Source organism: Bison bison, unplaced genomic scaffold (assembly GCF_000754665.1).
Source record: "Bison bison bison isolate TAMUID 2011002044 unplaced genomic scaffold, Bison_UMD1.0 scf7180017864155, whole genome shotgun sequence".
Lineage (NCBI taxonomy): Eukaryota > Metazoa > Chordata > Mammalia > Artiodactyla > Bovidae > Bison > Bison bison.
In genome coordinates, this window is record NW_011494727.1 from 2,055,454 (window position 1) to 2,082,279 (window position 26,826).

Here is a 26,826-nt window from a genome sequence, read left to right on the forward strand (position 1 = left end):
ACCTGAATCAGGACTTGCCAGAAAAGTGGTTTCTGAAGAGGTCAGCTCCGGGAGGCATCTGGATCTAACAGCACATGGCCCTCAGCAGACTTCTGCCTCCCAGTCTCCTCCATTAAACGAAGGCCCAAGGCCTCAGTGGCAGGGGGTAGGCATGCAGCTCCGAGGGTGACCCCTCGGGGTGGGTGCAGGGTCAGCCTCAGCGTCATCTTCGGGCCAAGGCCGCAGACTCCCAGCCAACTCCTTCTTTAACAAGTTTGGCCCAGGCAAGGGCTCCCCAGCTCTATCCTCTTGACAAAGGACAAGAAGTGGGGTACCCAACAGGTGTCACCAATATTACACGATAGCTGAGAAAAGATGTCTCCAAAAATGAGGGGCTGGAACTGCAAGAAGAGGTGCCAAAATCCCACTGTAAGACTTTCTGGCTGATCAGCCAGTTCAGGGAGGGTCTTGACAAGTAAGGCTTCTTTGATGCTAAAGGAAGACACCAGTATTAATACATGTTTTCACACAGAACTTCTGACCCTTCTCTTGCAGACCCCAGATTTATCATCTAGGGCTGACAATTTCATAGGCAAATGAATGGCAACTTGTTGTTCTAACTGATATTTTAAACAAGGGTGATTGAGCATTTTTCACATATTTGTGGGCTGTTTGCATTTCCTCTTCTGAGAACAGCTTATTCACATCCTTTGCTCATTTTTCTACTAGCTCGTCTTTTTTTCTTAATGATTTGTAGGTACTCTTTATATATTATGGATATGAACCCTGTGTGGTGCGTTTTCTTCCCTTTTTTCTGTCATTTACATTTTAATGTTGTTTATGTTGTCTTCTACAAAAAGTTTTACAGTTTCAAGCTGTCCCGTTTGAATCTTTCCCTCTGGCTTCTGTGTTTCATGTCGTGCTTAAGATTTCTCTCAATGAGATGATTCAGCTGCTGGTTCAGACATTCTGAGAAACAACGGCCACAGCGTTTGCAGTGGCAGCAAATTGTGCATGTATTTCAAAAGAAAATAAGAAAATGTTTATTGTAAAAAACCAGAACTGTCACCCCGAGCATTTATTTAAATATTAATAGATATGGGTAAAAATTTACAAATGGTATAACGAAACTAACAGCTTTATATTCACAGATGGTCAGATGCTGACAAACAAGAAATGAGATCTATGTACATTGAGATTTGGTTGTTACGAAAATGCATATGAAGGCTTCAGAAATGGTCTATTTATAGGCTTTGGTGGAGCCATAATCCCCAGTTTCCTACTGACTCCTGATGCTGCTTGAGAACTATGCGAAGTGGAACTGGGTCCGATTATGTTGGAGGGTTTAGTTTTAGAAGGTATCCTTCGGCATGTGTTGGACCCCCTAAAATGTGACAAAGAAAAGAGAAGTAAAATGTCAAATGAAACCAAAAGCGAACAGTCATTTTTATCCTAACCTGCATTATTGTGATTTAGTTGCTCAGTCATGTCCCAGCTCTTTGCGACCCTATGGACTGTAGCCCACCAGGCTCCTCTGTCCATGGGATTCTCCAGGGAAGAATACTGGAGTGGGATGCCATTTCCTTCTCCAGGGGATCTTCCTGACCCAGAGATCAAACCCGTTTCTCCTGCTTGTCAGGCAGGTTCTTCACCACTGAGCCCCCAAGGAAGCCCTTTAACCTGTATGCACTGTATAATCCATGCTTTTCCTTGGTGTGACATGTCTCTCCATTTCTGGCTTATGATGGCCCTGGGGTGAGGTAAGTTTCCCTTGCAATTCAAGGAATAAAGGACTGCTGCCCTTTACACACACTTGTCCTAGACGTGTCTTCCTAAAATGTCAAGGCCTCTCTGACTTGAGCCCAGCCCCAGCTGCCTTCTCTCTCCTCTCCAGTCTTTCCACCCGCCCCTCCAGACATCTGAGCCGAGACTCACATTCCCCACCTACTCCAACCACACAGAAAGGTGACAGCACCTCGTCTCAGGCCCCAGCGCCTGGACGACAGGCGTGGTGGGACTACTGCACTCCCACAGCCCAGAGGAAGGGAGCTTTGTGGGCGGGCGGAGGCGGCGTGGAGCAGGGGGCCCGCCAGTCTCGGGCAGGCTGCAGACATGGTTCCTGGGCGGGAGCAGCTTAGGGCTGCCATGTCTTCATAGGACCCTGTTGCCAGTGGGTCGCTCGCTTGTCTACACTCCAAGGTCTGCCTGCTCTCACCTTCCACTCGCTACCTTTAAAACAGGTTGAGGAGCCCCTGCCACAGTCTACTACAGAGGCCTTCCAGCACCTCACTTCCCCCATTGATCTGAAGATAACAGCTTTTCTCTCCCCACCGAATAAACTGTTAAAAAAAAATCACAGGGCCAGTGTGTTTACAAGGCTAACAGCAGGCAGCATTTGCCACAGAAGCTTGTCCCTACACCAGTATTTCCCGTCGCTTTGCAGCCAGGCTGAATTCCTGCCCCGTGTTAATTTCCGGTCATCAGGGCACCCAAGTGGCCCGGTGTCAGGGCCATCAGTCTGCTGATGATATTTTGGTGGGGCTGAGTGAAAAGTGGTTTTTCAACATTTTAAAACTCTTGCTCGAGGGCAGTTTTACTGCAGAACTGGTAAAGATCTGCTAAAACTAGCAGAGAAGCAGCCTTAAATCTCCCTATGCTGATTTCCTGCTGAGAAATTAAGCCCCGAGAGAAAACCTGCTGCTGATATTGATTTACAGAATGAATCTGCCAACTGCAGCCTCCATTTTCACCAGAGCCATCCATTTCACTGCCACTCAGGGCCCAGAACACAACCAGTTCATTGTGTGTTGTTCGGAAGATGTGAAACTCTGAGGGCAGGGTGGGGAGGTGAGGGCACTGGCAGGGAGCCATGTTGATCCCGTGGCCGCTTGGGGCCCCAGCCAGGTGAGCGGCCCAGACACGTGGGGAGCCACCACCTTGCAGAGTGGGTCAGTGGAAATGTGGAGAACTGGGCACGGAGACAGCGAGGCTGCTGCAGGGTAAAGCAGTATTACACAACTGCTGCTTTTCGCCAGCAGGGACTAGCAAAGAATCCTGCCGTAAACACACAGGCTAATTAAAAACCAGCATCAAAACTGTGCTGGCTTTGGGACAAGTGTGAGTTTCTCTGTGCTGCTGAGTTCAGTCACTAAGGCATATTTGCGACACCCCACAGATTGTAGCCCACCAGGCTTCCCTGTCCATGGGATTTTCCAGGCAAGAATACTGAAGTGAGATCCCTTCTCCCAGGGATCTTCCCGACCCAGGGATCCAACCTGCGTTTCTTGCACTGGAGGCAGGTTCTTGACTACTGAGCCACCAGGGAAGGCCCTTACCAGCTTAGGTTCCAGGCCACAGGGCAAAGTGCTTCCCTCCGAAAAACAACAGTTGCGACAGCACTAAGGGAGACAACAGTCTGCTTTGTTCTAAAGCGCAGCAAGAGGAGGCCATGATGGAACCTCCGCGGGCCACGTGCAGCAGTGCAAGTGCTCTGGGCAGGCCTGGGCGAGCCAGTGTCCGGCCCCACCTCTGAGACAGGGGCCAGGCCAGGGGACACATGCCTTTCCCAGGGGAAGCTTCAGGAAGCCCCCGTGTCTTCAGCGTGAGTCCCAGGGAGTGGGACAGAGGCCTTGCAAGGTCTTCTACTCTGTGTGAGTGCCTGAGCAAATGAGTCTTTCCCCAAATGGGGAAACAAGTGAAGAAATTAATAAAACGTCCCCATGGAAGGGCACTGGTGGGTCACTTGTACATCAAAACCCACAGAAATTACTTAGCCATAAAAATGAATGAAATCCTGCTAGTTACAATATGTGTGGACCTCAAGGGAGTGAGCCTAAATGAAATAAATCAAATACTCTATAATCTCTCTCATAGATGGAACCTAAATACATATGAATATTTAAACCAAGTTCATAGATGCAGAGGACAGACTGGTGTGGTGGTTGCAAAAGGCATGGATGGGGTGGGGTGTAGGATAAATGGGTGAAGTTTAAAGTTTAAATAGAATTAAAATAGAGAAATAAAACCCACAAAGTTAAACTAATATTTACTAATGTCTTTAATTTCTGTCCCCCGACAGAAGGATTAGCACATACAAGATGTTTGTTTGCGGACTTAAGCAGAAAATGACAGCCTGTTAACACTGCCTTCTTTTCTCTTCTCCACTCAATTTTTGGTCTTTATTAACCCGGAAGGAACAGAGGTAGAAAAACTGCAAGAGGAAAACACGATAGCCTGTGCAAGTTTACTGAGTTCCCTTTTCCTATGTTTCTGTCAACACCGACGGATGCTCGCCATCCCACCAGACCTGACCTAGACGGTGAGGGCAGAGGACGTTCTTGAAGAAGATGGGAAAGAGCAGGGCAATGATGAAGAGACAAAAACGCTCTTCAGATCATCACCCCGGACCTGACGACAATGCTTTGTTCCGCCTTGGTGAGCAGACAGCACCCCAGTGCTGGGGCATCCCAGCCCCGGGGGCCAGGCAGACGTGGGAACAGGGAGATGGCAGGGCTGCACTGACCTCTGCGGGGTTCCAGTCCTCACCTCTTCTCTGCTACCCTGCTAAGGTCAGGAGGCTGGCCTCCCGGCTGCTACTCAATGACAGGGGTTGTGCGGGGCCTCCAGGTGGACGCCCTGCAGATGCTGCAGCAATAAAAGCAGTGTAGCAAGTACTGGCGGGATCATAAGAGTCATGAGGAAACAAAAGCCTTTTGTTTATTCAGCTAGCGAATGACTTACGGGCTTCCCTGGCGGCTCAGTGGTAAAGAATCTGCCTGCCAAGCAGGAGATGCAGGTTGATCCCTGGGTCGGAAAGATCCCCTGGAGAAGGAAATGGCAACCTACCTCCAGTACTCTTGCCTGGAGAATCCCGTGGACAGAGGAGCCTGGCGGGCTACAGTCCATGGTGTTGCAAACAGTTGGACACAACTTAGCAACTAAACAACAACAATATGGTTTACAGTATTTTAGGTGGAAAAGTCTCTTCAGTGCAAGTGTAAAAAAAAAAAAAAAAAAATATTTTCCCCCCTTGAAGGTAAGGTCAAAATTGGAGCTTTTTTACAAACTAGAAAACTTCAGTGATAGTCAACCTAGGAGCAGATATAAAAATCCACAACAAAAAAAATTTTTGTTTTGGATCAAAGCTTAATCCTGACTCCATGAGTTGGACCAGGCAACACTGAACAACGGCTTATTTTAGTGAACACTGCAAAGCAAAGAAGGGCAGCCCTGCTCCCTTCTATCCTCCCTTCCACCCGACACTGCAGACAAGGTGGCAGAACCTACCCTTTCGTCCTGGAACCACTGAAACCAGTTCTTCTCCTCTTGGCTTTTTGGGAGGCTGGCATCCTTTTCCTCTTTCTTTCATTTCTGGTTTTATTTGCAAAGTAGTGAGAAGATATGGGTGCTTCCTCATCCGACTCCTCAGGAGTGTTTTTTCTGGTGCCTCTGCTGCTGGAGGGGCTTCTCCGTGGGGAGGTGTCCTCAGCTACAAAGGACAATACAGACATTTACTGGCGATGCCGCGCTGACAGTCTACGTGCAGACGCACAGCACAGGGCGCAGTTCAGCCGAGGCCCTGCTGCTTTCCTGGAGCACCCCGCCACTTGGGTTCAACCATCCCACAAGAACCTGCTCTTCTTTTATTTCAGAAAGCCCCAAAGTCATCAATGGCAATTCAGTTTTAAACAATGGGGGGTCAGAATTCATGAAGAAAATAACCAGAGAGTCAGGTTTATTAGCTCACTCTCTGCAGCCGAAGTCCCTGCTATTGTTTGTGCCATTAATCCCATTAAGCTCTCTGAAAAGTAGAAAGTGCTAACTAAAAGACAATTTATTAGTTTACATATGCTGAACATCTTTAGAGAGATAGTTACTTAGTAGTGAGTGTCGGAAAATTCTAGACTGTATTTTACTTTTCTTTGCATAATAGCTGTGAATAGTTTACATACTGTGCAGGAAATGGGCCTGTACAAAGCACACATTTGCAAAGAAGATGGTAATTTCCATAGGTATTTGCAAGCCAAGGCACTCCCAAAGCCTGAAATCTCCCCACCCACAGTGACTGGGTCTTCATTTCTGAAGGTACTTCTGGGCTGGCCTGGTGGGTTTTACCCTCGGGCTACCCTGCCTCACTGCGTGCTGGGAAGGGTGAAGAGCTCAGTCCTTCCAGCTGTGGGACTTTAGGAGAATGAAAAACCTCGCCCCTGTCCACCTCCAAATTGGGTGTGGGGAAGTCCCTGGCGGCCCAGTGGTTACGACTCTGCCCTTCACTGCCCGTGGGTCTGGGTTCAGTCCCTGCTTAGTGAACTAAGATCCCATAAGCTGCATGGCGTGGTCAAAAATAAAACAGGAAGGACTGAATGACACCAAACGGGCGAAGCTCTTCCCTTAGCATCTCTCCCTCAGTAAGTGGGGTGGTCATCACGGCGATTTCTGCGCAGCTGCCCTGTCTGACGTGGGTAAATACCCTCCCAAACAAGGTGCTACACTAACCAAGCGTTAAGTTCCCACCAAGAGTTCAATGTGTCTGAAGTAAGGCTTTTATGGAATAATTACCGTACAGAAGAATTAACGAGAACCTGACTCTTCATGCCAAGGGATAAAAACGACTGTGGAGAGACAGAATGCGACTCGCTCGTTTCTCACCCCACTACCATTTCCCTCAGCCCTGGGAAGGACTGGAGTCACATAACAGTTCTCTTGGCTCGTATGCATCACGATACCCTGGAGGCAGGCACCTGACTCCTGCACCTGACCTATCGCCCACAGCAGTCTTTGTTCTCCATTTCCCCTGCATCCACACTTTCCATCGTGATGAGCTCTGTTATCAGAGGTGCTACACGACAGGCCTCACGCAGCCTCTGGGAACGTCCATAAGGATGCACTCGCTCAGGCAGCGCCTTTCAACGCTTAGCGACAGTAGAGGCTCTCGTGTTCCAGTTACATGTTCATTTTCCAAAACATTTCAACTTAATCTTTAGACATGCTTTTCGGATAACACGTTCCTTCCTCAGATAAGGAAAGTGAAACATGAAAAGGTTATTCGTGGCCTGCCAAGGATCACACAGGGGGATCAATCTGACCAATCTGCAACCGGCACCCGGGGGCTCCAGGGTCCTCAGGCGCTTGCTTTAACAGAATCAACAAATGCTGGGCCCATAGGCCCTCCATTGGGTCCTATCAGCAGGTCTGCTAACTGGCACCCCCAGGGGACCTAAGCACCAGTGTTCTCTATGAAGTGCCTGGCACCCCACCGGGGTCTGCTCGGAGCACTTGGATGTCAGTGTGACGAAGTGTAGGAAGCAGTGACACAACCCAGAAACCACACAACTCTAATCCAGTGAGAGGCACTGCTTAACATTAAAAGAGGCTTTTGGAAAAACACGTATTTGGCTGTATACTGAACCTGGCAATGTCCACTCAGAGTATTTCTGTAATATTGGAATCACTTCAGCACCATATTTTTCCAGTTTGTCTTCGGTAACACCATCAATTTGAAGCAAAACCTCAGGATCAGAAGATAAAGATTCTGTACATGGGCATAAAATTAGAAATTTAAATTACCACCCAGAGAAAACCCACTGGATTTATGCTCATTCACCCATTCAGCGCCTGTGTGTTAAGTGCCAACTGACTGCAGAGCGCTGGGTACACGGGCCAATTTTCTACAAAGGCAGCTAATGCCAACAGAGGCAGCAGACAGGCCCAGAGAGCAGGCGCCCACCATCGCATTCCAGCAGCAAAGGTGTGTGGTCAGGGCAGAGAATAGGAGGGGGTCGAGGACGTTGGGGCGAGCAGAGTAGGGGGGTATCCGGTCTTTGCTCTCATCCACTGTTCACATTACAAAGACGAGTCTAGTTGCAATTATGGGGATCCTTTGTTTGCAGAGAAGGCCCACATGTGTGCTTCCTTCCACCTCTGACTTTTCCCCTGCACTCCTGACTTGCATCCACTGATCAGTAAGGCCTCAAATGAATTCTCACTCCCCCCTCAACCCAAAACTGTCCTTCCTCTGGCCTTTCTGCACATGGGCGAGGCAAGTAGGCCATTAAGAGTCCTCTGAGCACAGAAGGCACGTGAGTCTTACAGCTAGACAAGTCTGTCGTTGTAAATACCACTCTGGCTGCTGTATGCAAAATGGACTGTAAGGGAAAGAGGAGAAACTGGAGCCCTGAGGAAGCTGCTCAGGGGCAAGTGAGGATACTGTGAACTAGATGGAGAGAAGCAGCAGATTCGGACATGTTTTGGAGGCTAGGTCTGTAGGATTTATTGATGCATTGGCTATGGGGAGCAAGTGAGTATTCCCCACATATTTGAGTTGAGCAAAGGGTGGATTTCAAATCCGTGATTCTCGCATCATTTCTACATTTAGAGGAAAAAGAACAGACCTGTGGGACAGACCAGGGGGTTAGCAGAAGATAAAGTTAGGGAGGCAAGGAGAAATGCTGATCCCTGCAGGTTCCCTGGGGGTCCAGTGGTTAATGTTTGATCCCTGGTCACAGAACTAAGGTCCTATATGCCTCGGGGTGTGGCCAAAAAAAAAAAAAAGAAATGCAAATCCCTGATAGAGTTTGTACTTTATCTGAAGAACTACTGGAGCTTTAAAGAGTACTTAGAAGATTAAAATGAGTATCATGTTTATATCTGGAGTTAAGGAGTCCAGTTAAGAAACTTCAGTGAGAACCTAGGAACGAAATACAGTATTTTATTGATTCTAAGACATACACTTTTTTTTTTTTTTTTGCATTTTGGCATTCCTGAGGTCAAGCTGCGTCTTACCAGTGCAGATGGTCAGATGGCAGCTGTCCAGCGGCTGTCACCGCCTGTGCACGTGAGAACATAGTCACAGCATCAGTCAACAGCACCACTGCAGTGCTGGTTCCTCACAAGTTGAGTTTAACTGCACATGAATTGTCTTCAAAAAGACTAGACTGGGATGAGCACTGAGAAAATGATGTGGGGACGTCCCTGGTGACCCAGGGGTCAAGAATCCACCTTCCCAGGCAGGGGACACGGGTTCAATCCCTGGTCAGGGAACTAAGATCCCGTATGCTGTGGGGTTGAGCCACAACAAAGACCCAGGGCAGCCAAAAAGAAAAAAATAATAATTAAAAAAAGAAAACGACTGTGAATGTAAAAAAGCTCAGACATGGAGTAATGGGGAATAAATGTGGCATTAACAAAGCAAATGATTTGTTCTGGAGGAGATGACAATTTCATAGTTTCTTGTAGGCAACAGCCAAGTGCTTTACATGACTTGTGTTGCTAAGAGATGTGTGCCCATCTGTGGACAACTTCCTGGTATCATTAAGAAAACACCACCATCACATTGGAAGGGGTGATGGGGATTTTGATAAAAGTTTGGGGGATATAGTGGAACATGCTAAAAAGGCTGTATCACTAACGTCCCTGATGACATGAGGGAAAAACAGTGACAGCTGAGTCAAAAAAAAGGTTCAGAAGAGTCAGGCTTTGAATGTGAATTTTTACAAGTAGTTAAATCAACCTACTTTGACTTATGCGTTTTTCCACAGAGGCACAGTTATGTATGTTAAAAATCTAAATTAACTAGAATACAACTCTTTCAATAAAAGTACTGTGTCACAATTTAATTAGCAGAATTTTTTTCTTTCTCAATAGTCCATAAAATAACAACGTGGCATCTTAGAGTTGATGAGATACTATAATGACCTATGGTGGCCAGAGTGGGAATGGGAAAGAGGGAAGGTGGTGATTATGGGTTTTTATAAAGGATAAGCATGGAAGGAAATGTACACTCATCATCAGTCAACTACTGGCCAACTTATTTTCCAGGGACTTTACTACAAGAATTCTGGGTGGAGCTATCTGAAGCCATGGGGATAATTCAGGTCAGCAAGTATTTATCACAAAATACTTAAGACACAGCCATGTGCTAGGTCTGGATTCGGAGAAACATAGAACAAAATCTCTTTTCATAAGGAACTTATGTTTTAGGAATGTGAAGCTAAGGTCCTCACGAAAACAAAACAAAACCGTGTGCACAATTCATTAAAAATAAGGCAGGCAAGTAATGCACACAAAGTAAGAGACACCTGGTATTAGCAATTACAATTATCCATATCTTAACATGGAGCATTAAACCAAAGTATAAGATTAAAATTATATTAATACCATATGTCTGAAGAACAAAGTACTGTGTTTATCTTCAAGAATATATTTTATTTCAAGAATGAGTTTAAAATTGTTTGAGCTTTCAATTCAGAGATGAAAAAGACTGAGATACACTTATGCTCTTGATGAGTTCTTTATCAGGATTAACTTTGGCCCATTTATTTATGCTGTGCAGCAGGAGACACACACATACCAACCTGCGAGCTTCTTGAGAGTGACGGTATTAAAAATATTAAAGTAGTGGACGCCAAAAACCTTCCCCAGAGATTTGCAGACTTCTGTAAGTTCTCCAAGACATTTCTTCACCACCTCTTCCCTCTGAGACACCTTTGCCACTAACGCTTTTTGTTTTTTCACACTGCTGGAATTTTCCGTTTCCATAAAGTCTACCTTTGTGAGAGAAAAACAGAGCACAAGAGTGGGTGTGTGCATACTTGTAGCCAAACAGAGGCTTTATTTAATGCTTAATTACATTTCTTGGGGTCAGGGTAGGGATATTTCTGTTATGTCAAGTAGATAGTAAGTCTCTTGGGAACAGGGGCTGTCCATTCTCCATCTTCACATTTCCAGTGAGAGCACAGAAAAGCTTTTTAATAAATGTTTACTTAATGAATATATGATGATCTAATGATCTGATAGCCCATATAATTCATTTTGACAAGTATGACATTACTTGGGCTCAAGTTTAAGATCTCTTTCTAAACTAAGAAGAACAGAATACGTTCATATAGGGCAGTACATGTAAGTTCAATGTCCATCAGCTCATCAGCTTAGGAAAAGACACTTTAACTCACAGTAATATATTTCTATCTACTGTTTGGGAGATAATAAAATCAACATTTAAAAAATCATACCTTTAAATGCCCATTTAGTACGGTCTGTGCTTTACTTCCGAGCATCACATAGGCAATTGCTTGATCATTGGCATTGATATATAAGTCTTCATCCAAAATCCTGTCAAGTATCAGTTTTTTAAAAAGTCTTTCGGCGTTGTGTCTTGAATAAGTAGATCCTTTTCCAAATATTCCTGACTGAATTTTTGCACTCTTACTCCCTGACAAGAAGGTACAAGAAGTTAGACTAGTAAATATAGGTATATCATAACTGAGGGCTTCCCTGGTGGCTCAGATGGAAAAGAATCTGCCTGCAAGGCAGGAGACCCGAGTTCGATCCCTGGGTTGGGAAGACCCCCTACAGAAAGCAACGGCAACCTACTACAGTATTCTTGCCTGGAGAATTCCATGCACAGAGGAGCCTGGCAGGCTACAGTCCACGGGGTCCCAAAGAGACAGACATGATTGAACAACTTTCCCTTTCACCATAACTGTAACAAAAGAAGCTAAAAAAAGTTATTTATGGGGACTTCCCTGATGGTCCATTGGTTAAGAAGCTGCCTTCCAGTGCAGGGGACATGGGTTCAATCCCTGCGTGGGGAACTAAGATCCCACATGGCATGGGGCAACGAAGCCCATGAGCCACAATCAAGAGCCTGCAGGCCACGACTAAGACCCAATGCAGCCAAATATATATATATATATATATTTAAAAGTCATTTATGGACAGGTCTGGATAAAGGGATAGACAACTTCTTCAGGAAAACCTATGGCACAAACAGACACTCATTTCCATCAAGTAAGAATATTTGAGTAGAATTCTAAAATAATTTCATGTACTTCTCTTTATATAACAGGCATTGACCAAACACAGCAACAAAATTCAGTTGGTCATTTTAGGATGCTGCATGTACAGCTTATAAAATTATATGACAGCAAACAAATCAAAGACAAAGTTTATGTCAACTTTAATAGCTTCACATGACTGCTGCTGTATTAGGATAACTATGCATTGTTGATCTGGTTCCAAAAAATTTTTTTGACAATCAACTTTATAAATATCTCTGATCCTGTGATGAAAGTGCTACTCCTTTACAATCAAAGCATTTAAGTCTACACATTCTGTCATCCTCACAGATGAAACCTATATAAACTCCAAAACAAGAGCACAGCATTCCAGGAGGCCATGTACTTCCCTCCTCCCCCAGGGGGCTGACTGAGAGCTCCACAGAAGGCTGGATACTTGGTTTCACATCCCAGCTGCTGTGATGACAAGTGTCTGTTTTTTTTTTAAATCATAAGCAGTTATTTTTTTCTTTAATAGCAATCTATTTATGAAGGTTGGAGAAGGAAATGGCAACCCACTCCAGTATTCTTGCCTGGAAAATGCTATGGACAGAGGAGCCTGATGGGCTATAGTTCCGTGGGATCGCAGGAGTCAGACAAGACTTAGCAACTAAACCACCACCACTTAAGAAGGTTGGTGACACTGATTATAATCAGAATTAACAGCTATATTTTGTAAGGCTTTAGCTCTATTGTAAGAGCTCCAAATAGTTACGTTACTGTAAATTTCAGATGGCTTCTGGTCACAGATGCTGAATGATGCAAGTTTTACTTCTTCAAGTGATCTGGACATAAAGGACTACTGCTCTGGTAAAGGCCTTGGTGACATGGACCCAGTGCTAGTGCTGAGGGTAACTAAGAAAGCTGGATGGAACATAAACAGTTTTCTTAAAAACATACGAGAGCTGATAAGAAACTGAAGTATGTGTCAGAAAAATGTCTGACTTAGCGATCTTTCTAGGACCCTACGTGAAAGCTACAGAGATGCAGATGAAGGTGTACTTAAAAGGCTATTTATCACACATTCTACAGAATGTGAAAACAGAATAGGAAAACAGCGAGTTGGCCAAAAGTCCACTTGGGGTTTTCTGTAAGATGTTACGGAAAACCCCTAACAGACTTTTTCACCAACCCAATATGTCCTACAATAAAGCTATTAAAACATATTTCATCAACCTGATAAAATATAAACTAAAAACTACTTCAAGAGAGTAAAAAAATTTTAAAGTGCTTATATTATTAAATAAAAATGATAGAAATTATACATTCAATATGATAAATATGTAATTGTGAGCAAACGCATTAAAATATTAGTAGTTTTTTTTCTGGAGTTTGTATTTTTCAGTTCTCTACATGTAATAATGTAGAATGATTATGTATCATTCTTATAATAAACTGCTTAACCTACAACCCTTTGTGCTCCCAAACTAGAAGGCAAGAATCCAGAAAGGGGGTCCAGCATTAAAAGCTACTTTGTCCTGAGAAATGTGTGGATCCAGAAGCAGCAGCTTAGAAACTGAGCAAACCACCTCCCTTCCCCAGTGGAGGCTATTCGTGGTTTAATTGCTTTAGATTTTAAATTAAAGTAATACATGCACATAGGGAAAAATACAGTACAGGAGGGTTTGTAATTAAAAGCAACATTCCTCTATTCTACCCTTCCCCTCCCTAGTCTCACTCTTTTCCAAGTCAATCGCTTTTTTAAAAATTTAAATTTTTTTTCTGGCTGTGCCATGCAGTATGTAGGATCTCAGTTCCCCGATCCCTGGTCAAACCCCTGCCCTCTGCAATGGAAGTGTGGAGTCTTAACCACTGAACTTCCGGGGAAATCCCAAGGCAATCACTTTTTAAATGGCTTGTTTTCAGCTCTTCTGGTGGTTATCACTCATGGAACCCACACTTCTGCTGTCATTTCAAGCCATCTGTATACTCCCCTTTTATTTTTCTCTGTTCATTGGTTTTGCGAAGGCGTTCTCTAGTTGCGGCGAGCAGAGCTACTCTTTGTTGCAGCGCATGGCCTTGTCATCGTGGTGACTTCTCTTGTGGAGCACAGGCTCTAGGTGAACCTACGCCCTAACAGGCCCGAACAGGCTCTAGCGAACATGGGATCAATAGCTGCAACTTGAGGGCTCGAGAGCATAGGTTTAGTTGTGGTGCTTGAGTTAGTTGCTCCACAGCATGTGGAATCTTCTTGGATCGGGGATCAAACTCATGTCCCCTGCATTGCCATGGCAGGTGGATTCTTACCCACTGTACCACCAGGGAAATCCCTATTTTTACTTATTCTACTTGCATTCTTATATCACCAGGATTAACCACTATATCCTGTCCTGTTCTCTAACCACGTTTAAGTCTATAAGTTGACTCTGCTGCTTATCAGCAGTGTTTAGATTAGGACAAGCTTCCTTTCCCTCTCAGAACTCCTGACTCTTGTGCAACTAAGGAGGATGTTCACTGTATCCAGACAGATTATTTTGTACATTTTATCAATTACGCAACACGGTGTGGCCACTTCCTTCATTTTCTAGTTGACCTCCGCTCTCTTGTATAATCTTTTCCCCGGAGTTTCTAAGTGCCTTTCTCCTTTTGTTGTTGAGAAGTAACATTTGTGGCCTTTTCTGTCATCAAAAAGAAAAAAACAAAAATTCATTTCTTGTTCTTTCTCTATATTGCGTGGGACTTATTTTTCCGACTTTCTGTTAACAATTTGTACAGACTGCTTTAGGACGATCCCCTGGAGAAGGGCATGGCAACCCACTCCAGTATTCTTGCCTGGAGAATCCCATGGACAGAGGAACCTGGAGGGCTACAGTCCACAGAGTTGCAAAGAGCTGGACACAACTGACTGACTGAGCATGCATGTAAAGACTGCTTACTGTGACTCTGGGATTTCTTCTCCCTGGACCCATGGGTCTGTTCCTGTTTACGGTATAGATCACATCATCTTCTTTGCCTACAAGTCTCCAGGGTTGCTGGTATTAATATGATGTCCTTTGGTTTTGGTTGTCTTTTTCTTTCCAAAGCTTTTGGGAGTATCTTTGAAGGGGTTCAGAATATGCCACAATGGCATCAAAACTATTCTGAGCAGAAGGTATCTGAGCTCCTGAAATCTATCTGCCAAAAAGCAGACACTCCCCAAAGAACTCAATTGTCTTAAATCCTAGCCCCCGCCCCAGCCCCGGAGCGACCAGAAGACTGACTCACATCATCGGAGATGAGAACTTTCCATACAACATCCAGACACTGTTACAAAAATGACCACGTGTTCCCCTCCCCTCCCCCGCCATCTTTCTCCTAAGGGCCCTATGATCCCCCCCCTCCACATCATTTGTTTCCTCCTAACCCTTCCTGCCTCTCCTTCCCCTTTAAAATGGTAGCTAAGCCTCAGATTCTAATGGCTCCTTTGAGTCACATTTTCCATGAATTCCCATTACATATCTGATTAAATCTGTCCTTTCTCTTGCTAATCTGCCTCCCCTAACTACAAGAGAAAAGGCTTTTCCTCCCTAACATGGCTTTACTCTTGGTATTCTTAAACCTCATCTTATAAAGCATTTATTTGGCATTAAGCAGGCTTTTTTTTTTTTTTTTTTAATTTAAATTTTGGCACACCACACAGCTTGCGGGACCTCAGTTCCCTGACCAGGGATTGAACCCAGGCCATGGAAGTGAAAGTGCCGAATCCTAACCACTAGGGAACTCCCCCAGTGGGCAATTAAGGCTTTTTTCCTTTTCGGAGAAATTTCCTTTTATTGTTGGTTTATTTCCTATTTCAAAATTCTGTCAGATTTTACATTTCCTAAGAATTGATCTGTATTTTCTCTCTCACATTTTCCATATATTTTTGCTGAGGTCTTCAGAAAATTTTCTTGATGTTATCTTCCAGCCTTTCTACTAAATTTACTTTGTTAATCATTTAAAAATTTTAAAAGCTCTTTCTCCATCTTTGTTTCTTTTCCATACAAGTGAAAGTTGTTTAGTCATGTCTGACTGTGACCCCATGGACTGCAGCCCAACAGGTTCCTCTGTCCATGGAATTCTCCAGGTAAGAATACTGGGGTGGGTTGCCATGCTCTCCTCCACAGGATCTTCCCAACCCAGGGACTGAATCCATGTCTCCTGCATTGCAGGTGGATTCTTTACCATCCAAGACACCGTAACATTCTATTATTGTTTGTCTTTGTGAAGATACTAATGAAGAGTTCCCCTTCCTGTCTCCCCAGAAGTACTGCCTACTTTCTAAATTACCTCTATCCCCAGGATCAAATATGTTACTTCTTTGGCCTTTCTCTCATTTTTCTTTGTGGCACGCAAACTCTTAGTTAGGGCAGTGGGCTCTAGTTCCCTGACCGGGGATCGAACCCGGATTCCCTGCACTGGGAGCACAGAGTCTTAGCCACTGGACCACCAGGGAAGTCTCTGGTCTTTTCTTGATCGTCTATTTATATTTACTCTTCAGGGACCAGATTAAACTTTTTAAGTGGATTTCTTATTATTTTGTATCAATGTCTGTTTCCCCCCAAATTTCTCCCTTAAAATGTAATGTCCAGTTATCAGGTTTGTTTTAGGGTAAACGCGCTGGTAGCCCCCAACTTGGCTGTCTTTCTGCTCCTCAAGCAGTTTGTTTATCTTTGTTCTAGAACGAGTTGCAGGCTGGTACTCCATGCAGTTCTTCTGTGAGCAGACTTTCTTCCAATTGTCCCCTCCTATTTGGAGCTCCCCTGCTTTCACTTCTACCCCTAGGTCTCTAGGACTCCAGGTTCGGGGCCTGGGGACCATGGCATTCCGCCTGGTTGACAGTCCCTTGGCTGTAACTTTCTCCTACATTTATTTGCTCTGTGATTTATTGAATTTCATTCCATTCATCAATATGCTTTCATCCATTTTGTAAAAGATTTTTAAAACTTCTAATCCGATGATGGTCTCTTCCTGGTTCTTTATGCTGTTATGGATTGAATCCTCCTTCTATTTCCTTGCTACTATTTTAAAAGGGCCTCAAGGAAGAAAAAAGAAGACAGATACTTAATGCTCAAGCTGCCGTCCCAAACTAGAAGCTCACTCACTCAGATGAAACTCCGTGAGCTTTCTTTTTTTTTCATTTGTGAAAACTGATTTTAGTGACTTATATAAATTCTATAAAAATAACTGTTATAATGCATAAAATGGCTTTTCCTTTATTACTCTAAAAGGTTTTTACTCTAAAGCCCTTAAATTCTTTAAGAAAGCGACAATAGAGGTGTTTCTACGTAGCTGTAATGACTTCTTTAATGTTCAAATTTAATTGATGTAATTCAAATGATAAAACAGCTGACTTACCCAAGAAAATGTCAACCAGCATGTTCATAGTGAACCTCCCAGAAGGACCTATATGCTTTATATTTCTTGTTCCCTGAGATGAACTGTGTTCTTGAACAAATCTTACAATATTTTTCACATCTTCAGTCACATCTTTTGTCTTAAAATCCTATGAATAAAAAGAGATTACCTTTTTATATTTATTAGCTTTTACTGTTATCTTTATAATTAAGATAACAATACCTAGATTGCTAGGGTTTAATACTAACTGAAACAGTCCCACAACACGCCATTCCCACACTAAAACCAAGAGCAAAAACTAAGGAAGTTGCAAATGTCCTTCTTTTCTAAGTTTTTATATTAATCTTGTGTCTAGAACAACTAGCAGTCTGCTCTATTTCATTAGTTTCACAGACTGTTACCGGAGAGCACTCTGTGGGTAGAAACATTTTTTCCCCCAAAATCCTTCATATTTTCTCTGTCACTTACTGTATGGTGACCTCTGGAATGAAAAACACTGTCTAACCATGCAAATGTATGAGTTCTGATGTCCTTTGGGTCTTTGGTGCCACAGTCAATCCTTTTTGTTATTTCCAGTCAGTTTCCTTTATCATAGCCCTCAGTTCAGTTCAGTTGCTCAGTCGTGTCCGACTCTTTGCGACCCCACGAATCGCAGCACAATAGGCCTCCCTGTCCATCACCAACTCCCGGAGTTCACCCAAATTCTTCTCCATCGAGTCGGTGAGGCCATCCAGCCATCTCATCCTCTGTTGTCCCCTTCTCCTCCTGCCCCTAATCCCTCCCAGCATCAGGGTCTTTTCCAATGAGTCAACTCTTTGCATGAGGTGGCCAAAGTACTGGAGTTTCAACTTTAGCATCATTCCTTCCAAAGAAATCCCAGGGCTGATCTCCTTCAGAATGGACTGGTTGGATCTCCTTGCAGTCCAAGGGACTCTCAAGAGTCTTCTCCAAGACCACAGTTCAGAAGCATCAATTCTTTGGCACTCAGCTTTCTTCACAGTCCAACTCTCACACTCATACATGACCACTGGAAAAACCATAGCCTTGACTAGACAGACATTTGTTGGCAAAGTAATGTCTCTGCTTTTCAATATGCTATCTAGGTTGGTTGTAACTTTCCTTCCAAGGAGTAAGCGTCTTTTAATTTCATGGCTGCAATCACCATCTGCAGTGATTTTGGAGCCCCAAAACATAAAGTCAGCCACTGTTTCCCCATCTATTTGCCATGAAGTGATGGGACCGGATGTCATGATCTTCGTTTTCTGAATGTTGAGCTTTAAGCCAACTTTTTCACTCTCCACTTTCACTTTCATCAAGAAGCTTTTGAGTTCCTCTTCACTTTCTGCCATAAGGGTGGTATCATCTGCATATCTGAGGTGATTGATATTTCTCCTGGCAATCTTGATTCCAGCTTGTGCTTCTTCCAGCCCAGCGTTTCTCATGATGTACTCTGCATAGAAGTTAAATAAGCAGGGTGACAATATATAGCCTTGACGTACTCCTTTTCCTATTTGGAACCAGTCTGTTGTTCCATGTCCAGTTCTAACTGTTGCTTCCTGACCTGCATATAGGTTTCTCAAGAGGCAGGTCAGGTGATCTGGTATTCCCATCTCTTTCAGAATTTTCCACAGTTTCCTGTGATCTACATAGTCAAAGGCTTTTTGGCATAGTCAATAAAGCAGAAATAGATGTTTTTCTGGAACTCTCTTGCTTTTTCCATGATCCAGCGGATGTTGGCAATTTGATCGCTGGTTCCTCTGCCTTTAGCCCTCAGGTGTCTCCAAACTCTGCCAACCATTTTTTTCCTTTGCTCTTTGAATTTTATTTTATTTTCTTTTTTGGCTCTGCTGTGTCTTCATTGTGGGTTTTCTCTAGTTGTGCTTGGTGAGGGGGTGGCTCCTCTTCATTGCAGCGTGCTGGCTTCTCATCGCAGTGGCTGCTCTTGTCGCAGAGCACAGGCTCTAGGCGTGTGGGCTTTGGTAGTTGCAGCACAAGGGTTCAGTGTCTGTGGAGCACGGGCTTAGCTGATCTGCAGCATGTGGGGTCTTCTTGGACCAGGGACTGAACTCGAGTCTCCTGCACTGGCAGGTGGACTCAGCCACTGGACCACCAGGGAAGTCCCTCTGCCTTCCTCTTGGAAGTCCCCATTACTATGTGATGCTTTACTATCATCACATCACAGGATTGCTGAGCACCTGCAGTTCTCAGAAGTGGCATCGTGCTTCTGTATATGAGTCCCTCTACCTGCTAATCCCTGCTCAACCCCCATAGTCCTGAAGACAGGTGGGTTTTTCACCCTATACTAACAACTGGTAGTTATTCTGAGGCTCTATCTGGCATTGTCACGAGAGAGTGCCCCCATTGCTCTCTCCAACCTGACTCCTGTCTTAATTCTTGGTGACTTAGTACACAGAAATGATTCTCCCACATGTTGGCCTTGGGCAACTTGATCTCCTGTGCTCTAGTGATCCCATTCTCCACAAATGTCGGCCACTCACTCTAATGGTCACGCCCACTACCTTAGTCTTACTAATATCAGCAACACTCTGTTCTCTGACCATCACCTCCTACCTTTCAAAATCAGGCCAGCTAGTATGCTGACTCCAACAATCCTCTGGGACTGCCTAGCCATTGATCCACTCTTAGATGTTCTCTAAGTACTAAGATATTCAGTTGATATCCCAGAGCCAATCTCTCGCTTTTTTAAAAAAATTATAACACCACCTTTCACACAACAGCTTCAACTCCCTTGCCCTTATGTCTCCTAGTTTGACAAACACATTACATCCCATTCTCCACCACTTCATGCCTGTATCTTTGTAGCTACACCTGGCTGGAGAAACACTTGGACAACTGTGCTGTTTTCACTTTCGACTTCATGGCTTCACTGACTTGATGGATATGAGTCTGAGCAAGCTCCAGGAGCTGGTGATGGACAGGGAAGCCAGGCGTGCTGCAGTCCATGGGGTCTCAAAGAGTCAGACACGACTGCTGAACAGAACTGACTTTCACTTTCAACACAGGGCCACAGATGTCAAGTGCACCCTTTGGTGATCATGACAGGTGTGTGGTCTATCTTCCTCCATTCTCTTAGAATAGGAGTCAGCAAATTATGGCCCATGCGCTATACACCTGCTTTTGTAAATCAAATTTTATCAAAATACGACCACGGAAAATCGATGTATTTATTGTGCTTTATGTCCCCCTTTGGGCTAAAATGGCAGAGTTGAGTAGCTGGGACAGAGACTGCCCACAAAGCCTGGAATGTCTGCTCTCTGGCCCTGTAAGGTAAGCCTGTGGACTCCTGTCTGATTTCACACTCTTGCTTCCTGCACACACCTTGCTTCCTACTTTGCTGAGAACAGTGAATCGATGGGAAGCAACTTTCGCAAACTCCCTCCACTACATCTGTCACCAGCGCCTCTCCCACATTTTCTCTCCTCCTTCCTGTTATTACAGATGAACTATCCAGGCTACTGTCTGAACCCATCTTGGTGCCCTCGACGAGCTCCCAGCCCCCCTTGCCACCCCAGGGACCCTGCTGCAGCACATCTTCCTGTCCTCACACATCAGTTTCCATCCTCTGTAGGTGCGTTCCTTTCAGCACACAACTACAGCATTTCTCCTATCTTTTCTTGACTCCAGCTCTCCTGGCAGACATTGTTTCTCTGTTCATCCCTGAAACAAAACTTGAAAGAATTTTCCATAAGCACACTGCCTCCAGCTTTGCCCCTCTCCACTGTAACTGGTCATGTCCAGGTCCCGTATTTCTGTAGGGCTACGTTCGTGGGGACGTCTTGGTCCTTATGATATGGGGCTTGGCAGCCGTGTATGACCAGGCAGCACTCCCTTTTCCCTGAAGCTCTTCCACACTTAGCTGCCTTGCTCTTCTTCCTACCTCACTTGTTCTCTTTCCTGGGCTCCTTTCCTAATTCTCCCTCTTCTCCTCAGGCTTTTGAAGCACCAGGGCTCGGTCTTTCATTTTCTTTTCTTCCATGTAAACAGAAACCACTGAAGGTTTCACCTGCTTTTATGACTTTCAATTCAACCCCCGGGCCAAGCACTTCCAGCTATGGTATCACCAGCCTCCTTCCAGAATTCCTGAATCTAAGATAAGAGTGTCTAACTCACTGTGCCCCAGGCCGAACTCCTGATCTTCCCTGCCAATAGGTCTCCTCTGCTGAGGGTTGTTCTACTTGGCCAGTCTCTCCGCCCTCCAGATAATGCTATGGCTGGCTGTTACCTTTCCCCTGACTAACTCTTAGCCCAGGGCAGGCTTGTGAGTTCCCTTGCTATCTCTCAAACATACAGGCACATCCCCACCTCAGGGCCTTTTGTCTTGGCTTCTGCCAAGAATACCCATATTTGAGAGCTGCTCAGCTAAACTCCCTTCAAGTTTTTGCTGAGGTCTCATCACATCAGCAAGAGAGTTCCAGAAAAACATCTATTTCTGCTTTATTGACTATGCCAAAGCCTTTGACTGTGTGGGTCACAATAAACTGTGGAAAATTCTGAAAGAGATGGGAATACCAGACCACCTGACCTGCCTCTTGAGAAACCTGTATGCAGGTCAGGAAGCAACAGTTAGAACTGGACTGGTTCCAAATAGGAAAAGGAGTACGTCAAGGCTGTATATTGTCACCCTGCTTATTTAACTTATATTCAGAGTACATCATGAGAAACGCTGGGCTGGAAGAAGTACAAGCTGGAATCAAGACTGGAGAAATATCAATCACCTCAGATATGCAGATGACACCACCCTTATGGCAGAAAGTGAAGAGGAACTCAAAAGCCTCTTGATGAAAGTGAAAGAGGAGACTGAAAAAGCTGGCTTAAAGCTCAACATTCAGAAAACGACGATCATGGCATCTGGTCCCTTCACTTCATGGGAAATAGATGGGGAAACAGTGGAAACAGTGTCAGACTTCGTTTATTTGGGCTCCAAAATCACTGCAGATGGTGATTCCAGCCATGAAATTAAAAGACGCTTACTCCTTGAAAGGAAAGTTATGACCAACCTAGATAGCATATTGAAAAGCAGAGACATTACTTTGCCAACAAAGGTCCGTCTAGTCAAGGCTATGGTTTTTCCTGTGGTCATGTATGGATGTGAGAGTTGGACTGTGAAGAAGGCTGAGCGCCGAAGAATTGATGCTTCTGAACTGTGGTCTTGGAGAAGACTCTTGAGAGTCCCTTGGACTGCAAGGAGATCCAACCAGTCCATTCTGAAGGAGATCAGCCCTGGGATTTCTTTGGAAGGACTGGTGCTAAAACTGAAACTCCAGTACTTTGGCCACCTCATGCAAAGAGTTGACTCACTAGAAAAGACTTGATGCTGGGAGGGATTGCGGGCAGGAGGAGAAGGGGACGACAGAGGATGAGATGGCTGGATGGCATCACCGACTCGATGGACGTGAGTTTGAGTGAACTCCGGGAGATGGTGATGGACAGGGAGGCCTGTTGTGCTGCGATTCATGGGGTCGCAAACAGTCGGACATGACTGAGCGACTGAATTGAACATCATTGTAATAGGACTTCCTAGGGCCACTGCCTTCTAAATCTCATTTATCATTCCTGACTCCTTATACTGCTGTACTTTTCACCAAGGCTCTTCCCTCTTCAAAAGACCCTGATGTTGGGAAAGATGGAGAGCAGGAGGAGAAGAGGGCGACAGAGGATGAAATGGTTGGATGGCACAATCAACTCAATGGACATGAGTTTGAACAAACTTCAGGAGATGGTGAAGGACAGGGAAACTTGGCATGCTGCAGTTCATGGGGTCTCAAAGAGTCAGACATGACTGAGCGACTGAACAGCAACAATTTCCCTCTTCACATGTACTTATAACGTATATTGTCTTTATTCAGCCTTCCTCTGCTTGAAAGTGAGCTCCACAAGAGTTAGGGATCTTCATATGTTGTTCGGTGATATATCCCAAACTCCTCGAACAGTGTCTATCACAGAGCAGGCACTCAACAAATATTTGTTGAATGAGTGAACAGATTAGGAACATCTACAGAGTGGGGCGCGATGGGTGGAGATGGCTGGGAATCCACAGAGACAGAGTAAATTGCTGTCTGCTCGGCTAGTGCTGCCTATCTGTAACTGGATTTATAACACAGTATCACAATGATATGAATACAAACATGTCTTTCTCTCCTGTCTGTGAATCCCTAGCACCTTGCACAGACATTTCAAGTAATACATAAAACAAGAAAATGCTCCATAAACTGTGAAGTAGAGAAGACAAGGATTGAATTTAACCACCTCCCAAGGTTGTTTTTACGAAAATTGATAGCAAACTCATCTCGAAGCTATTGCCATTATTCTTTATAGTTTAAAACCAATTTACAGAGTAATCTAATTGATCTGAATTCAAACATATAAGTATACTAGTTATAACCCTTTTGAGAATGGGATGCTTAAATGTAACTACAATTGAATGGAAATTATTCTAGCTGCCCATATTGGATCTTTTTGGAAATTTATAGATTAACAACATTTCTAAAGTATCCTATAATTGCTGAAACAGGTACAGTATATATTTTTTAAACAGGCTTCGAATTCTAAGGGTATGTCACAGAATTATTATCAAAATGTTTCTATTTCCAATTAACATGGGGAGGAAGCCACTGTTCCCTTGTTAAACTCCTTAGGGCCGACTTGATTGCAGCCTAACCTATATCTAACTATTCTAAATTAAGAGAAGAAAAAAAAAAAATCTTGGCAATTTCCTTATTACAAAGAATTTAAAACCTGCTTATTTTACCTTTGTTTTATAGCAGTTATCACATGAAACATCTGGGTATTTCTTACAAAAATGAGGATTAAATTCATTTTCGCCAAAGTAAGCCAAAAGCTGTATTCTCCTACATTCTGTTATATTTTCACAGTAATGTACCATGCTATACAAATTATTGAAGTGGGTCTCTCGTGTATGACGGTTTCCATCTTTTTCCACTAAAAGAGATGAAGAACATAGTAAAACATACTTATTAAAGTAGAAAAGTTGAATATATCACAGAAGTATTTCAAATAGATTCCTATAATTCTAAATATTTATATTATAATTAACTGAATGTTTATGTTCATCTCCAAGATTCATCTCAAGAGAAGACTCTTGAAGGTTCCTTGGACAGCAAGATCAAACCAGTCAATCCTAAAGGAAATCAACTCTGAATATTCATTGGAAGTATTGATGCTGAAGCTGAAGCTCCAATACTTTGGCTACCTGATGCGAAAAGCCAACTCATTAGAAAAGACCCTGATGCAGGGAAACACTGAAAGCAGGAGAAGGGGATGACAGAGGACAAGATGGTTGGGTGGCATCACCGACTCACTGGACATGAGTTTGAGCAAACTCTGGGAGATGGTGAAGGACAGGGAACCCTGGCATGCTGCAGTCCAGGGGGCTGAAAAGAGTCAAACACGACTGAGGGACTGAACAACAACAACCAAGAATTTAGTTTTATGGGAATAAACACAGGTTGTCAGGAGTAGCTGAAAACATTTTGCATATCTTCATTATTCCTAATGATAACTATCTCAACTATATTTACTACATTTATCAAGACAAGCATGAACTAAACCTAGCATCCAGAGTGAGCACAGACGGGCTGTGGCAGTGGGCTGTGCATCTTCTGGAGTATTTGGGACCAAAGTGGTGAAGCCATTGGTTCTGAAACTGTGTGCGAAGGACCTCCTGGGCCAGGGTGGGTGCTGCAATGAATGCACACGGCTGCTGGTTGGTATTTTAAATTTAAGTGAAACACAGCAACACCTAACACATGTTGAACTCCACATACACAACTTGATTGAGCTAGTTCACAATGAGCTTGCTGTTTAGTCACTAAGTTGTGTCCAACTCTCGTGACCATACAGACTGTAGTCCGTCAGGCTCCTCTGTCCATAGATTTCTCAGACAAGAATACTGGAGTGGGTTGCCATTTCCTTCTCCAGAGGCTCTTTCTGATCCAGAGATTGAATCTGCCTCTCCTACACTGGCATGTGGGTTCTTTACCACTAAGCCACCAGGGAAGCCCTCATGATGTGCTACTTTTCTTCTGATGACATTGTTATTGTTTTTTATTTAATTTTTTTTTGTTTTCCTGCCCGTGCCAGGCAGCATGCGGCATCTTAGTTCCCTGACCAGGGATCGAACTCTCACCTCCTGCATTGGAAGCGTAGAGTCTTAGCTACTGGACCACCAAGGAAGTCCCTCTAAATGACACTGTGAAGTTAAAATTTTGGCAGTTGCTATCATGAACACAATTCAGCTCAGTTCAGTTCAGTCACTCAGTTGTGTCCGACTCTTTGCGACCCCATGAACTGCAGCACGCCAGGCCTCCCTGTCCATCACCAACTCCCAGAGTTCACCCAAACCCATGTCCATTGAGTCGGTGACGCCATCCAACCATCTCATCCTCTGTCATCCCCTCTCCTTCTGCCCTCAATCTTTCCCAGCATCAGGGTCTTTTCAAATGTCTTTACCTCCAAAAAAATCAACCTGAAACAGGAAATGAGGGTGGTAGCGTGTACTCTGATTCCAAGGTTTGAGAACAACATGTTCATAATTTTCATTCATAAGCAACTGTGGTTCGTTAAAAAGGAAATTAAAAAAAATTTTTTTTCTGCTTTATGAGTATTATTTTTTTCAGATGGCTTCTAAGTATTTAGGGTTTAAATACTTACTAAATTATTTGGACCTAACTTAATATAGGTTCTTTTCAAAAACACACTAAGTTTAAAAGTTTCACTTTTTTGGACACGCTAAGTTTAAAAGTTGCATTTTTTCACTGAGAATGATCTTGGTATAGTGCAAGGGAGGTGAATCTTGGATTCAGATGAACCTGGATTCCACCAGGGCTCTGCCACTTATCTAGCTCTGTATTTCGAGGAAATTCTTCTGTAAAATGAGGAGAGTAAGAGTAGTGTCTTTTAGGGATCTTGTGAACATTAAGTGATGTACGTAAAGCATTCCAGACAGTGGCATACAGTAAGTGCTAAGGAAACATTATCATTACCATGACAACTCCCCCTGCTACCGCTGCTGCTGCTATTGGGAGCAAGTTATAAAACTTTTCTGATGTTCACTTTTCTCTTGGGACTGACTCTATCTCTAAAGCCAGTGGCTGGGAATTCCCTGGCGGTCCAATGGTTAGGACCCTGCCCTTGCTACCGGTTACGAGCAAAACAGGTCAACATTATCTGGCACAGAACTTGGTAAGCGTCATTTCACGCACTCAGTATCTTTGCCAGAGTTCCTTCAAAAGTGGTCTCAAAACAGGCAAGTTTACTTATCTATTAAAAGGGAACTGGTTCAATAAACAAGGAATATGATTCTATAGAATTCTATATAGTCAAGCTATGTGTACTTGTTGGAATCATAGTCACACCCTGGTGTTGACTAGAAAAAAATCTGGTCAATATACATATATATTTAAAAAAGCACATTTATATAATAACTCTATGTAAATAGAGTAGGCTTCCCTGGTGGCTCAGAGGGTAAGGAAGGCATCTGCCTGCAATACGGGAGACCTGGGTTTGATTCCTGAGTCGGGAAGATCACCTGGAGAAGGAAACGGCAACCCACTCCAGTACCCTTGCCTGGAAAATGCATGGACGGAGGAGCCTGGTAGGCTACAGTCCATGGGGTCACAGAGTCGCACATGACTGAGCGACTTGACTTTCTTTCACT

At 44.0% G+C, this 26,826-nt stretch overlaps 1 protein-coding gene across 3 annotated transcripts in view; it reads right to left on the reverse strand.

Annotated features, from left to right (window-relative positions):
• Positions 1–1,020: 1,020 nt before the first annotated feature.
• BLM (Bloom syndrome, RecQ helicase-like) overlaps positions 1,021–26,826 on the reverse strand; it is a 91,447-nt gene continuing 65,641 nt past the window's right edge. For 2 of the 3 annotated variants that reach the window (XM_010841065.1, XM_010841064.1), the window contains 7 exons: positions 23,899–24,089; positions 17,130–17,277; positions 10,989–11,188; positions 10,332–10,524; positions 7,388–7,510; positions 5,266–5,467; positions 1,021–1,363 (listed from right to left, as the gene is read on the reverse strand). In XM_010841065.1, the coding sequence (XP_010839367.1) occupies positions 1,186–1,363; positions 5,266–5,467; positions 7,388–7,510; positions 10,332–10,524; positions 10,989–11,188; positions 17,130–17,277; positions 23,899–24,089 (1,235 nt within the window). In that variant the 3' untranslated portion in view covers positions 1,021–1,185. Of the gene's footprint in view, positions 1,364–5,265; positions 5,468–7,387; positions 7,511–10,331; positions 10,525–10,988; positions 11,189–17,129; positions 17,278–23,898; positions 24,090–26,826 lie in introns of those variants that run through there. The other variant, XM_010841066.1, reaches the window with a different exon arrangement.